Source organism: Hippopotamus amphibius, chromosome 10, assembly GCF_030028045.1.
Source record: "Hippopotamus amphibius kiboko isolate mHipAmp2 chromosome 10, mHipAmp2.hap2, whole genome shotgun sequence".
NCBI lineage: Eukaryota > Metazoa > Chordata > Mammalia > Artiodactyla > Hippopotamidae > Hippopotamus > Hippopotamus amphibius.
Window position 1 is genome coordinate 88,810,642 of NC_080195.1, and position 15,279 is coordinate 88,825,920.

Here is a 15,279-nt window from a genome sequence, read left to right on the forward strand (position 1 = left end):
CCACAGCTCTCCCAACATGTCAGGGGCAGGCTGCTTTATAGGGATCCGTCAGCAGGGAGGGGCGAGGCGGATTCTCACAGGATGGGAGCAGCGTCTCTGCACACAGCCTGCCGCCGCCGCCGTCTTGAACTGAGTGTCCTGCGTGGCTTCTGCCCGCAGTCTCCGAGCTGAGGTGTCCGCGCAGCTCTCACACACCAGGAACTCTGGTCTGAAAGGCTGGGACACCCAGAACCCAATGAGCAAATGAGACTAGACTAAGCACCAAGGGAAAAAAAGCTTAGGCTTTATTTTGTTACCCAGATTCCCCAGGAATTGTTAATGGCCTTTCCGGTGTTGACATAAAAAATGCCCAGTGTGAGAGTTGCGAGTTAAGTTTTCTTTGGGGCAAAATGAGGACTGCAGCCCAAGAGATAGCTCTGAGATACTGCTCCAAAGAGGAAGGTGGGGAACGTCAGTATATATGGGATTTTGGTGAAGGGAGAGTACATGCAATCCGGCACATATGTTTTTGCAGGTTTCTGCTGGGCATGAGGAGCAGTCGTCACCGTGAAGGATTTTAGTGTTTTTTCTAGATATGAGGAGATGCTAGAATTGGGCTCATAAAATTGGCTTCTGAAAATATCTAACTATCTGAAGGCCTGTTCTGCCAGTTTTTCCCAGAGCACAGGGTGCCTCATTCCTGGTCTCCAACAGGAACTCCTTTCGGGGGTGTTGAACGTCAGCACTGCAGCAACACGATTTAATCCTTGTAGAGGTAGATGGCAAGTGCCCATGGCGCGTGCCCATCTGTAGTTGACACCAGTGGCAGTTGTACTTTTTGTGCGTGTGTTTTCCAATAGAAGGGCCTTTATGTGATTCCTTGGATAGTTACTTTGAACTACTCAGTCTTTTAGTATTTTCGTAAATACCAAATACTGTTTATCTTTTCCTTCTAGAAAAGTGGGAGGAAAGAGTTTCTATTTGTTTATAATAATAAGTTGAGGATGGATTCTATTGGATCAATGGATCTCTCTTAAAAAATGCTATAGTCTTAATGAAATGAGAAAAACTGTTCTTGAATTCCCATTGTTTTACTTGGCCGCATTAAATGGTCAGTAACCTAATTAGCGGAGATTAAAAAGCTACATTTGGAGGAGATGTGGCTAGAAGCTTAAGTATTGTAGTGATTAGTATTTTTCCCTTTTCTCCCCTTATGAGAGCAGTATTTTTGCTCTTCTACCATCAGCATAACTGTGCCCCTTAGAAGGCAGTAGCAGAAATGTAAAGGATTCAGCACTGCAGTAGCCACAGAGCTTAGAGGGATTCTGACACCTTGTGAACCTCTCAGGTCTGCATTTCCTCTGGCGGCCTCATGACCTCCCACTTGCGCTGAGCCCCTCAGCTTTAGTCTAGGGAATGTTAGAAGTGTTCCACTGAAGGTCCTGCCTACTTGATTTCCAGATGGGCTTTTCCTCTGGTTTTATATTAGTCATTTATTGAATAAATAGATCTTGAGTGCCTCTTGAATACCATTTACTTTTGTTAGATCCAGCTCTCTATCCTGTGTCTCTTTAAATCAGTGTACTGGAAATTCCTTAAAACTTCTGGCATATGAATGGACTTTTGCCTCATTTCCAGTATAAATATCAATTTCCCACTATTTTTACTGTTATTTATGCATTTCACTGCGAATTTTAAATGAGTGGGAAATTAAATAAATGAATTTCTAACATCAACCTTAGTAAGAAGATACCAGTAACCTTAAGGGTATTGAATTCAATATACTATTAAATAATGTGCACAGAGGGAAAGTGAGAATTAGGCTTTGTAAGAAAAGAAAAGATGTATTTTCATCTGGTCCATGAAGCCTTTTCAATACTCTTATCTCTCTAAATACCCATGGCCCTTCTTAGCCATTGTTATACTTATAATCAGCCTGTGTGTAAGATGTGTGTGTAGGAGGGGAGAGGAATCCACAACTGGATTATAATCTCTTTAAGAATTGGGACTGTATCATTTAAAAAATTAGCATTCAATAGATATTCCTTGATTCACTTGTGTGCTTTGTACTGATAAAATTTAGGTGGTTTAGCATTATGGGGTGCCAGTAAATACAGAGGAAGTTCAGTGCTAGAAATCTAGAGATGAAATCTACTGATGATTTCTTTTGTAGTTCTCAGTTCCACAAATCGTAAAGGGTTCTTGGTGAACGTATTTGCTTGGGAATCCGACTGTTACTCTCTACTGATACATAGTAAATTTTAAAATTATTTGATTAATAATTGTTTTTTCTTCATCTAAAAACATCTCTTGATATTATATGACCCAATGCATAAATAATCATACATGCTTGTCTAAATATATCACACATTTTTATTTTTTAAATTGCCATTGTTTGACTATAAAGATCCCTCGTGACCTACAGAACTCAAAGTATATTGCTTCCCTTTTTTTCCAGGCCCTGCTTTTATCTAATGTTTCTAGAAAAAAGTTTTCCACTGGCGAAATTATTAACTTGATGTCAGCAGATGCTCAGCAGCTCATGGACTTGACAGCAAACATCAATCTCCTTTGGTCAGCTCCTTTTCAAATCCTGATGGCCATATCACTCCTCTGGCGAGAGCTGGGTCCTGCAGTGTTGGCAGGGGTGGCAGTCCTTGTGTTTGTTATCCCTATGAATGCTTTAGTTGCAAATAGAATGAAAAAGCTGAAGGTAAGAAAGTGATTGCCTCATGTTACATGTCCAGCAGAAGCTGAGTTTCCTAACTTGAGTTGACAATAACCATCTAGCTAATTTTCTAAATATGGAAAATAGAAGTTATAAATGGAAATAATTCAAATTTATCATTCATTTACTCTATGAATATTGATTGGGCATCTATCCTGTTCCAGTCACTGTGCCAGGCAAAGAAAGTACAGCAGTGAAGAGAAATGACAAGTTTCAGCTCGCATTGGGCTATAGGGGGAGACAGGCATCAAGCGAGTAAATAAATAGGCATATAGCATAATGCCTGGTGTTAATTTGTGTATGAAGAGAGCTAAATTAGGATAAGGTGCTAGAGTAGCAAAGGTTGTCATTCCACATGCAGGGGCCGGAATGTCTTCAGGAAAGTATGATATATCAGCAGGGTAAGGTATCAATCCATGTGGATGCCTGAGAAAAAGATGTATCAAGCAAAGGGAATAGTGTGTGCACAGCCTAGAGGTAGGAGTATGCTTGGTCTATGTGAAGAAGTGGCAAGGAGGCTAGTGGGCTAAAGCAAGCAAGGAGTGACTACATGCAGCAAGTGGGCAGCAAATGCTTAACTGAATTAATTTTAATATTCTTCCTCTACATTGTCAGTCATTCATCTTGCTGTCAGTATATTTTTGACATCTGCCAATTGCAATATAGTGTACACTATGCTGTACTCTAGGAATGGAGGGACAGGATGTAGCTCACGGCTCTGAAGGAGATCACACTGTAATGGGAGAGACAGATAGCTTCGCATGTTAAAGTAATACACAAATGTGGTTGTATTGCTTATGATACTTATTTTATTTATTTTAAATGGATAAAAGGTTAACAATATCTATGCATTGACATTGAAATGTATCAATCATTATTAGAGGAAAAAGGAAATTAAAGAAACACATGTATATGTGTATATGTGTAGGTCATGCATATATACGTGTGTGTAAGATCCAGTTTTTAAAATGGGAATGTACCTATGCACATGAATATGACAGAGATAAATGAATGAAGATATAGAAAAACAGACTTAAATGTGTTTGTATGAACATAGAAATAACCTAGAGATAAAGTACCAGTCTTTTAAAAACAGTTACCTATAAAGTGAAGTTAGATGGAAGGAGAGGAGATTTTTTTACTTATTACTTTAGTACATTTAGGTGCTGAAAATTTACACCTTCATTGATATTTTTCAGAATTTTTAAAATAATTACCAAAAAGACTAGTCTTTAAAGATGAGTACTAGAAAATAACATCTGATTATAAAATAATTAAGAATTCCTAAACATACTAGTATTTAGAATAACAGATTTTTTAATGAATACTTTTAAACTAATTTTTCAAAAATATTCTGGATTTTAAATAATTGTAAGTCAAATTTTTAGGAATGGAATTACATTTTCAGGACTTTAATCTAGAGCCCTAAAACATCCAAAGAGACTCCAATATTATATACAAATATTCCAAACAGAAAATATGCTTTAATCATACAAATAATATTAAGGATATTAACTTGTAAATGTGTACTTTGTTAGTTATACAAATACTTATTATTACATATAAAATAATTGTGGCAGGGTTATTGGAGGAAACCCTTAAGAAACAATACCCAAACAACAATAAGTATAAAATAATATAAATATTGAACATTTGAACAAATATATAATACTTATATAATATTTGCAAAAAAAGCCAGTATATATATATATATATATATTCCCTGTGATAACAGGAGTATCACAAGAATGAAAATAAAGATTTACATATATAATTGATAATGTTTAGGGAATTTTATCCCATTTTAATAGAATATGGATATTATATTATTATTCCATTTAAAACAAATTATGTCTAAATCAATATATTTTCTACTCTTTTGGAAAGTGTACACCTTGTTTTTATTCTACTGCTGGCTGCTTTTAAATTTTAAACTATCTATTTATAACTATTTTCTAACATTATTGACAGAAAAATAGTGTATGAATATTATAAGAGTTTTTGTCAACTAAATATTATATAAAATACAGGAAATAGATTGTATTTTTAAAGATAGCTATGGTCATGTAAATTAAAGGATTAGCAACTTTTGTCAAATATACTTTCATTTTCTTTCCATTACATAGAAAAGCCAAACGAAGAACAAAGACAAACAAATAAAGCTGCTCAATGAAATCTTACACGGAATTAAGGTAATATAAAAAGGACATGCCTTTAATTTACCTATTTAGAATATAGCAATAAGTTAACCAATAAATGAGTTTTTTACCGTTCTCAATATCAAAACAATGATATATATATAATTTTTTGAGAGAGTATTTTAGATTTCAGTTGTATAGAAATTCTTATTGGTGAAACAGCATTTAAATAAAGCCAAATAAAATGCAGGCTTTTTTTGTTTTTAATTCTCAACCAACAACTAAACACAAATATTGTATCCCAAAAGACACAAAATATTACTTGTTTTAAGACTAGAAGAGATGGAATGAAGCAGGGAAGAGTGGCAATAACACTGTCATCAGTGTGAAGGCAGATTTATATGGGGAAAGTGATGGGACGTCATTCAGGTTCTTCTATGCGGAAATGATCATACAAATGCTATTCTGTGAAAGGTATGTTACAGATTATTTGTAACCCTAGGAAAGCTACCTCCACCCCACACCATGAACATTTTCTCTGTGATAAAATGAGTGAAACCTCAGGAATTTTTGAATAGATGACTTCCTCAATTTACAATGGGGTTATATCCTGATAAACTCATCATAAGCTAAAAATATCTGTAAGTGGAACATGCATTTAATACACCTAACATACCAAATATCATAGCTTAGCCTAGCCGAAACATGCTCAAATCACTTACCTTAGACTACAGTTGGGGAAAATCATCTAACACAGAGCCTATTTTATACTAAAGTGGTGAAAAGTTCATTAATTTATTGAATACTGTACTGAAGGTGAAAAACAGAATGGTAATATGGTTGCAGAATGGTTGTGTCTTGGTTGTTTACCCTTTGGATTGTTGGGCTGCCCAGCACCACGACAGAGTCTTTTACCCCATATCTCCAACCTGGGAAAAGATCAAAATTCAAAATTGGGGGTGCAGTTTCTACTGAATGAGTATCACTTTCACGCCATCCTAAAGTCCAAAAACCTAAATTGAACCATTGTAAATTGGAGACCTTCTGTATATGTTAGTTAAAATCCCAGAAAAACAAATATTGTATGCTGATGCATATATATGGAATCTAAAAAAATGGTACTGATGAACCCAGTGGCAGAGCAAGAATAAAGATGCAGTTGTAGAGAACGGACTTGAGGACACGGTTGGGGGGGGCGAGGGGGAAGCTGGGAAGAAGTGAGACAGTAGCACTGACATATATACACTACCAAATGTAAAATAGATAGCTAGTGGAAGCTGCTGTATAACACAGGGAGATCAGCTCGATGATTGGTGATGACCTAGAGGGCTGGGATAGGGAAGGTGGGAAGGAGTCACGGGAGGGAGGGGATATGGGGATACATATGTAGCTGATTCATTTTGTTGTATAGCAGAAACTGGCACAAGAGTGTAAACCAGCACAGCTCTAATAAAGAGCTTAAAAAAAATCCTATTGCACTTGAATTGTAGTTTACCATATTTTTCTAAAGCACAAAATTTGCAGAGTTCACATGGAATTTCCTTTTGACATTTAAAACTGCATAGGACATTCCCTCTGTTTGGTGCATCTATCATTACATACACAGAATAAACCCATCATATGCACACATTGATTCACCTTAGAATCAATAAATATGTTGCATTGTGCTGCGTAGCATTTTTACAAAAATATAAGTTACTGAAGTGAAAAGACATCATTAGATTGAAGATACCCTGAAAGGAGACTGATATCCATTTATTCATCTGAAATTAAGAATAGCAATAAGTAGCTCTGAGATTTAACTCAGATTATTCAATAAGTTCACACATCCCCAAAGTATATGATCCAGATGCATCTTGCACCTCTTGGTGGGTTAATTGAGAGCCCCTGCATCCATTAGAAAGTAGACTGATGTATGTTTATAGGGTTTAAGTATTGATATTCATAAAAGGAAATATGTATTATCAGTAGGACTAGGACAGTGTAGATAAAATAAAAGAAATTTTCCTCACGATCTAAACAAAATTCAAGATTTAAAATAGCAGTCCAAGCAGTGAAGACACTAGAGTATTGATAGAGGTCCAAGTGGCAATCAATTAGAAGAGTTTAAAGATGTGAGCAGTTTGCATCCTTGGAGTCTGAAAACAGGTGTCATTAAGCCTGTCTCTGATAATGATAATAGTTTAGCATTTATTGAACACTTTCTATGTGTCACACACTCTGCTTATTACTTTATATCTGTTTCCTCATATAATTCTTATAAACCTCAAGAAAAAGATTTCTCATCTTCATTTTACAAATAAGGAAACAAAGTATCTGAACAGCTGTGGGTCATGTCTGAGTTCACAGAGCTGCTGAGAGTTTATTGGGGATCTCCAGAGAAACAGGACTAATAAGATAGATAGACATATATATATATAGACAGACAGATAGATAGATAGATAGGTAGATAGATAGATAGGGATTCATTTTAAGGAATTGGCTTATGATTAAGGGGGCTGGCAAGTCTGAAATCTGTTGAACAGGTTGGGAATTCCAGCAGGAGTTGATGTTGCAGTCTTGAGTCTGGAGGCAGAATTCCTTCCTTCTCAGGGAACCTCAGTTTTTTCTCTTAAGGCCCTCAGTTGATTAGATGAGGCCCACCCACTTAATGGAGGATAATCTGCTTCATTTAAAGTCTAATGAGTCAAATGTTAATCAGATCTAAAAACTACCTTCACAGCAACATCTAGACTGGTGTTTGATCAAACACCTGGGCAATGCAACCTAGCCAAAGTGACACATGAAATTAATCATCACAAAGAGATAAAGCTGGAATCTGAATGTAGGTCTATCTCACGCTAAAACATGTGGTGAGCCACTGGATGATTCTACTTCTCCACGTTTTCCATCTCAGAAAATAGTTTACAATCTCAAAACACCAGTAACCTTTCAGAAAATGACTTGACGTTTCAAGACACCAGTTTTTAAGAAATTGGGAGGCCAGGGAGAGAAGCTATTAAGAAGTGGGGGACTTGCTAGGTGGCACAGTGGTTAAGAATCCATCTGCCAATGCAGGGGTCACAGGTTTGAGCCCTGCTTTGGGAAGATTCCACATTCAGCAGAGCAACTAAGCCTGTGTGCCACAACTGTTGAGCCTGTGCTCTAGAGCCCATGAGCCACAACTGTTGAGCCCATGTGCCGCAAGTATTGAAGCCCACGTGCCTAGAGCCCATGCTCTACAGCAAGAGAAGCCACTACAATGAGGAGCCCGCACACCACAATGAAGTAGCCCCACTGGCATCAACTAGAGAAAGCCCGTGTGCAGCAACGAAGCCCCAATGCAGCCAATAAATAAAATAAATAAATTAAAAAAAAAAAAAAGTGGGAAGAGAACAGAATTGAGAGTTGGACCAGCAGGAAAATTGACAGGATTAAGCTAAACAGAAACTGCTCTGGAGCTCGTGCCAGGAGCTGGGATATTGCCAAAGTATTTGTATGGCTGCATGTTTTTATTCCTTCTGTGATATTGACTATCGAATAGTCATTGTCTGGCTTCTTTACAGATCCTCAAACTTTATGCATGGGAACCCTCCTATAAAAAGAAGATTATTGAAATTCGAGAACAGGAATTGGAAGTTCAAAAATCAGCTGGGTATCTTGCTGTATTTTCTATGCTGACTTTAACTTGCATTCCATTCTTGGTGAGTGTGTGCATTATTTCCTGTTTTGATTTTCCAATTTGATTTGCAGATTCACCTTCAGATTACCTGGAATTAAGGGGTCCAAAGTGAAATCTTCTATATCTGAACTTAAATGTTCAAAAAATGCAGTCATTAACCTATAGAGATAAGAGAATGAAAGTTTTAACGAAGGGTAAATGTTTTTGGTGCATTCTCATTGGTCTGTATTTTTTGTATACAATAAGATTTTACATCTATGTAAATTTCTCGTAGATTGAACATATACCATTCTCATTCTTACAAAATATAACCTGTATCTCACGGTTCCATTTTAGCTCTAAAATTTTTTGATCTTCATGATTGATCCCTTTTAAGCAAGACCCAAAGGCACACTACATAGAGTTGGGAAGGGAAGTAACATTTATTGAGTGTTTCTGCTGTGTACCAGACAAGTTATATGCATTGCCTTATTGCATTCTTGCAATAATTAGGCATTACTTTTCTCATTTCAACAAGAGGAAATGGAAATAGTTTGGAAACATCCTCAAAGTAGTAGAATTAGTATTTGCAGGTAAATTGATATGAATTGAGGTCATTCTCTTTCTATCACTTCATTCAAATATTGGGAATCTCATGCTATTTAAAGAGTGTAAATTGCCTTGAGGGGCTTCCCTGGTAGCACAATGGTTAAGAGTCCACGTGCCAATGTAGGGGACATGGGTTCCATCCCTGGTCCGGGAAGATCCCACATGCCATGGAGCAACTAAGCCCGTGAGCTACAGCTAATGTGCCCATGTGCTGCAGCTACTGAAGCCTGTGCGCCTAGAGCCTGTGCTCTGCAACAAGAGAAGCCACAGCAATGAGAAGCCCGTGCACCACAATGAAGAGTAGCCCCCGCTCACCACAACTAGAGAAAGCCCTCGCACAGTAACGAAGACCCAACACAGCCAATAAATAAAAAATAATAATAATAAATAAATTTATTTTAAAAAATGAAATTAATTGTCTTGAGATACGAAGCAGTGGGTGAAAGCCAAAGGAGAAGAAAACTGCATATAACTGAAGCATCAGTTTTAACCAAAGTTGCCACTGTCAGTGGTGATGTGGTCAGGGAACATTCTATGTGTCTCCCCTGTTATCAATTTAAAATATTATTATTTTTTTATTTAAACAAACATGTGGGTATTATGAAAGTAAAAGCAATATTTTACATTTGGAATACTTTAGTGAAAATGTCCAAGAAGCATTTGCTTAAGACAGTCCTATGTACGTGATAAATAGTCAATACCTTCTCATGCATAAATCAACTTTTCTGCCTTTTCCAAATGAAACTTATATGAGTAAATATAAATCCTAGCCGCCATGATTTATTTATATCTTCTTCAGTTAATATTAAGACACAGAAAGTATAATTATTGCATATGAGACAGAATGTATGCACACATCACTGGAGAATAAATTCATAAAACTTCCCCATTTTGAAAAAAAAGATAAACTGCTATATGTTTTTAAATGGAAATAATTGCTCTAGTAAAAATATGACTTGTCAAAGAAGGGAGCTGGACCGTATGTTTATAGGATGTCATTATCTAAGATACACAATTGTGTGATCTGTATTAAACATTTATTTCATATTCTTCAGTAATAGTACTGAATAGTACCGAATTTTGGTAAACAACAACAATACAAGTTATTAAAATTTTAATTCCTAATTTTGAGTCTCTGACTCATAATTGAATAATTGAAGAAAATAACGTATCTCTATTTTCAAGGTGTCCCTGGCAACATTTGGTGTCTATTTCTTACTGGACGAAGGAAACATTTTAACAGCCACTAAAGTGTTCACATCTATGTCTTTGTTTAATATTTTGAGACTTCCTCTGTTTGATTTACCAATAGTGATCTCAGCTGTGGTCCAGGTGGGTTCAAAGCATCCTTAAACTGAGAATCATTCCTCTACTGAAATCTGTGGTTTTGGATATTTCATTTCTTTGTCTTTTTTTTTTTTAATTTCACTTTTTGTAGTTGTTTTACACAGCTTTCAAAATTAACCTCTTTGAATTAATGAGCAATAGGGAACACTATAGAATGGAAGGAATCATATCTTCTTTGCCTGTGCTTTTCTTCTATAAAAATGACTTTTAAGTATTTCAGTATATGATAGTGTTTTCTCTGCTAAGTGTTAGTTTCTTTTATTTAGCTTTTTAAAATTCGGTGTTTGACACTATGCCTTCAAAGGGTTCATTTTCTGTTTTCAGTTGAAAAATTTTTAACTAGGTGCTTTGCACAGAGCTGGGTATGAATTCTCTCAGGGTTCAGCAGCATTTCATCTGTATTGAATGAATAAACCAGGGAGAAAAGTGCATTTATGATATCAGTCTGCCAACAAACCTTGTATGAGGTATCTGGTTCAGCCTGCTTTTATTGTAATCTCCAATTGCTGGACGCTCTTTAGATGCTATAATGAGTAGAAGGCAGCTAAAACCGTAGGGAATCCAAAGAAGTGAGTCCCTTGATCCCTCTGCCCTGAGATTTTCTCAGTTAAATTTTTTGGATGTTAGATTTGGGCATTCCCGCATCAAATCCTTTTCAAGTCTGGCTTCATAAACACAGTGAATCTTTGCTTACTGGAACCAGCTCTTTAATCTAAGAACTTTGCCTTTTAATTTTTAAGTTATTTGAATGAAGACTAACATAATTCTATAGTATATACCAATTAAGCTATTTTTGTTACATACTATTTTCATGTTATTTTACTAATAATGGCCAACAGAGGGCCTAAAAGTACTATTGATGTGATGCTTTTAACACTTGTTTCACAGCACACTTCTTTTAAAGAAAATACCATTCTTAAAGTACTGTAGTAGTTCTGTTTTGCTTTTGAAATTAGAATCTAGCTAAAGGTCTGGTATCTCAAAGTGTTTTCCAACTTCTAGTGGTATGCCACTACAGTCGCTAAACAAATAAGGAGAACAATTGTCAAAAAAAAAAAAGAAAGGAAGCAAGAAAGAACCAGCTCTTCATACTGATATGACACACTTGGTAAACAAAACCACAGCCCAGTTCATCTTATCCATCGACAATAGTCATCTCCTAGCATAAAGTGAGGTACTAGAGGTTTCATGCAAGTCAGTTTCAGGGGGAAAAATAATGATTCTATTTATCCTAATTGTAGCTGAACACTTTATAGCTATTTTACTAGAACTAAATGTTACTATTGCAAAAACTATCATTAAGTCTATGCTTAGAAGTAGAATTTATTCAACAATCCTGAAGTTGCTTTTAAAAACTAATTTTTCTATAATTATTAATTAATTAGTTATTATGTCTTTACCAGAATGTTGAGGAGGAATTTTGGTTTATTCTTCTCATGCTTTCCTGCACATGATATTTGTTTTGATCTTTGATCCCTGAAACTGTTCTTTTCCTTTATGGATGGACTTATATATAAACATTAAAACAATGCAATTACACTTGGTGAATATTTATATCAATATCATCAATTTGCATCAAAAATTTTATCATACTATAAATCACAATAAACACTTTTTAGTTTGACTTCTGCTTGAAATCCAAAAAATTCCATTTGCATTTATTTTGATAGACAAGAATATCATTGGTTCGTTTGGAAGACTTTCTCAGCACTGAGGAACTTCTTCCTCAGAGCATCGAAACAAACTACATAGGAGGTCAGCAGTTTCTCTTTGTATTCAATATTCATTCGACTTCTGAGCTGAAGACAAGTGATTCTAAGATACACTTTTGTATTTCTTTTTCTTCCTAGATCATGCCATTGGATTTACAAATGCTTCCTTTTCCTGGGATAAAACAGGGATTCCAGTATTAAAAGAGTAAGTCATGGTTTGGGGAAAATTAAAAACAAAAAAAGTTTAGCATTGACTTTAATGATCCATATTTTTATTTTTTAGAATTTTTAAGCAGAAAATAAAATCTGTGGGAATTTACAAGATTTTTTTGGAAACCTCTCACTGCACCTTTCGTTTTTATGGTTATTTTACTCTTTCTCTCTCTCTTTTTCTCCTTTTCTTTTCCCCTATTCATTTCCTCTATTTGCTTTGCAGCATTTGTTGTTTGCATTTTGAAAGGTTGGGTGTTTGTAGAATAATGTAGGACAATGTGAATAGCAGCAATTTCAGGGATGATGCTCCGTACAGTGATACAGTGACACAGTGACTTGTCTAGGAGTATACATTAGAAACAATTATAACAAGAACTTCCTGTGTCATCTCTCTCCTTTTCTTGTCATGCAGCTTGAACATAAAGGTTCCAGAAGGAGCTTTAGTGGCTGTTGTAGGGCAGGTTGGGTCTGGAAAATCATCTGTGCTTTCTGCCATTCTGGGGGAAATGGAGAAACTTCAAGGAGTAGTCCAAAGAAAGGTAACGTCAACAACGCATTCTTTCCACATCTCCTAGTGTAATAGGCTACAGCCAGCACATCATTAGTTTCAATAAGAATTTATCAAGTTGAATTGAAGATGCAAGTATTTAATGAGCATTTCTAGTTTGTAACAAACATTTGAATTTCCACAGAAATTGATTAGCTATGGATGGATTAGTAACAGCATTCTGTCCTCCAGATACTTCAGCAAATCATTTAGGGATGCTTATGGTAATTGTTTGATGATATTAACTAAATTGCAACCAATTATAGAGAAACGAATGTGATTTATAATGTAATTTGATTAGGTTTCTAATTATCATTCATTGCAATGTTTCCTAAGTAATTACGGCCATTCCATTTCTAAGAAATCTTGTAGCTGCTCATGAGAAGGATCTTTGACCTAGAAAAACCTCAGGAAAATAATAATATTAATAGCTTACATTTAAATTTAAGCCTTTGGACTATGGAGAGGTCTACTCCCAGCCATTTGTTCTATTCTTAAAGGTCAATAAGAATAAGAATTCAACAAGTTCATCAGCTATTTCTTCTTTGAAATACTAGACTATCTAATGAGTTTTTCCTTAGACCTAACTAACTCTTAGGTAAAATACTACCTAGTCGCTCCTTCTTTCATCTGATAAGATGGAGAAGCTCTACAGATCTGAAACTAGTGTCTACACAGTTTTCCTCTGCAGGAAAAATCAACTCCAAATCTTTTTATTTTTTGTTCATGATATATTTTTCCTCATGTCTTTATATCTTTCCTGATTCCAATTCTTTAGTGATTTATTTTTTATTTGTTTTTTTCTCTCTCAGCATTACTATTTCTTAGCTTGGAATCAAGTATGATTTCTAGGACTTTTTCTGATAAGATTACACTTAATGAATACCACTACTTTTTAACTTTAATTATACTATCTTTATCTCCTTATGCTCTTCCTAATGATTACAATCAGCCAGTTGTCTATTGATTGAGATGACTATAACTTTTCCTAGGCCAGTAAGTATCCTTTAAAAATATAATTCTTGCCATATTGGTTTCATTATCGTTCAGTTTCTTTGGCTAATTTCACAAAGCAGTTATCGAGCACCTACTATGTGCCTAGCACTTAGGACCAGGGAAATAAACATGAATAGGATATGCTACTCTTCTTACAGAGTTCATAGTCTCGTTAGGGCGATACTAAGATCAATTGCAACAAATATTTAAATCAGAGTTTTAAAATGAAACAGTATAAAAAACAACAAATTCTGCTTTAAGGAGTTAGAAAAATGATCAGAAAGTACGTAGCCTTTTATTTAACCTTGAAAAATAATTAGGAGTTGATCAGTATAAAAACAATATCAATTCTAGGTTTCACCTGATGTGTAAATGGTAATAATAAGCTTAAAAGGTTAAGGAGTGAATTGAATAAGATAATGTGCAAAGACCTAGGCTAGTTCTTGGCACAGAGTCAGCTGGCTCCCTACGAATTCTTATGGTTATTGGTAGCTTCATTATGGTTGTTGAGGCAGTCATGGTAAGATTTAAAGATTATTTCTGATACCTTTGAGAATTCGTAATTAAGAAAGTGTTCGTGGTGATAACAGAAACCGTAACATTGCTCTTACTAATCATAAAGCAGAGAGGACACACTTTGTTTATATTAAGCTAGGGTTGTTGAAGAGAAACAGTATTATCTGTCTATATAACGGGCCATGTTGTTCTTTAGGAAGCTTGTTGGTCTGGATCAGTGGCAGGATTTGAGATGCCACTCTGAATTATTCCCAAAAATATTGCTAATCCTAAACATATCTGTCATCCTGGTTATCTCTAATTTTACAGTAATAGTCATAATAATGGCATGACCAACTTAACATTTAGCATTTATAAAGTGCTTTTGTTTACATCTTTCTGTTTCTCAAGGTTTCACACGTTCACTTTTTGGAGGCATATCATTACAACGTTCAAATGCTAAGATCCCGTGGTCTCAGTTTCTGAGGCTTACATCGGACATCATTCACACAGAGTATCCAGTATGCAGTGTTCTTTGATAGAACATCAGAGATTTAGAGTCCAGTTTTGAATTAGCAAAACTTCTCTTGTAGTTTTATTAAGAATGAAATGAAACAAAATCATGTTTTCATTTGTATTTGAGATGCAAATTATAATTATAGTGATAATAAAAGGAAAAGTTTGCATCTCTTTGAAAATTGATCAACTTTGTTTCCGCTCCTGTCATGCCACAACATCAAGTCCATACCTCTCAATGCAGTATTTAGTTCCTGTTTTATATTATATACCATTTCCCCCTGTTCTGCAATCTTCTCTCCCGTGTTCTTCACCCTCTGTTCCCCTTATCTTGCCTAAAGTATATCAAGTATTCAGAA

General features: G+C 35.4%; 1 protein-coding gene across 6 annotated transcripts in view; it reads left to right on the forward strand.

Moving 5' to 3' along the window:
* The window catches only part of LOC130830253 (multidrug resistance-associated protein 1-like), an 86,437-nt gene that overhangs the window by 26,971 nt on the left and 44,187 nt on the right, over positions 1-15,279 (forward strand). For all 6 annotated transcript variants that reach the window (XM_057697359.1, XM_057697360.1, XM_057697361.1 and 3 more), the window contains 7 exons: positions 2,438-2,692; positions 4,834-4,899; positions 8,391-8,528; positions 10,280-10,426; positions 12,112-12,196; positions 12,292-12,358; positions 12,779-12,905. In XM_057697359.1, the coding sequence (XP_057553342.1) occupies positions 2,438-2,692; positions 4,834-4,899; positions 8,391-8,528; positions 10,280-10,426; positions 12,112-12,196; positions 12,292-12,358; positions 12,779-12,905 (885 nt within the window). The remainder of the gene's footprint in view (positions 1-2,437; positions 2,693-4,833; positions 4,900-8,390; positions 8,529-10,279; positions 10,427-12,111; positions 12,197-12,291; positions 12,359-12,778; positions 12,906-15,279) is intronic.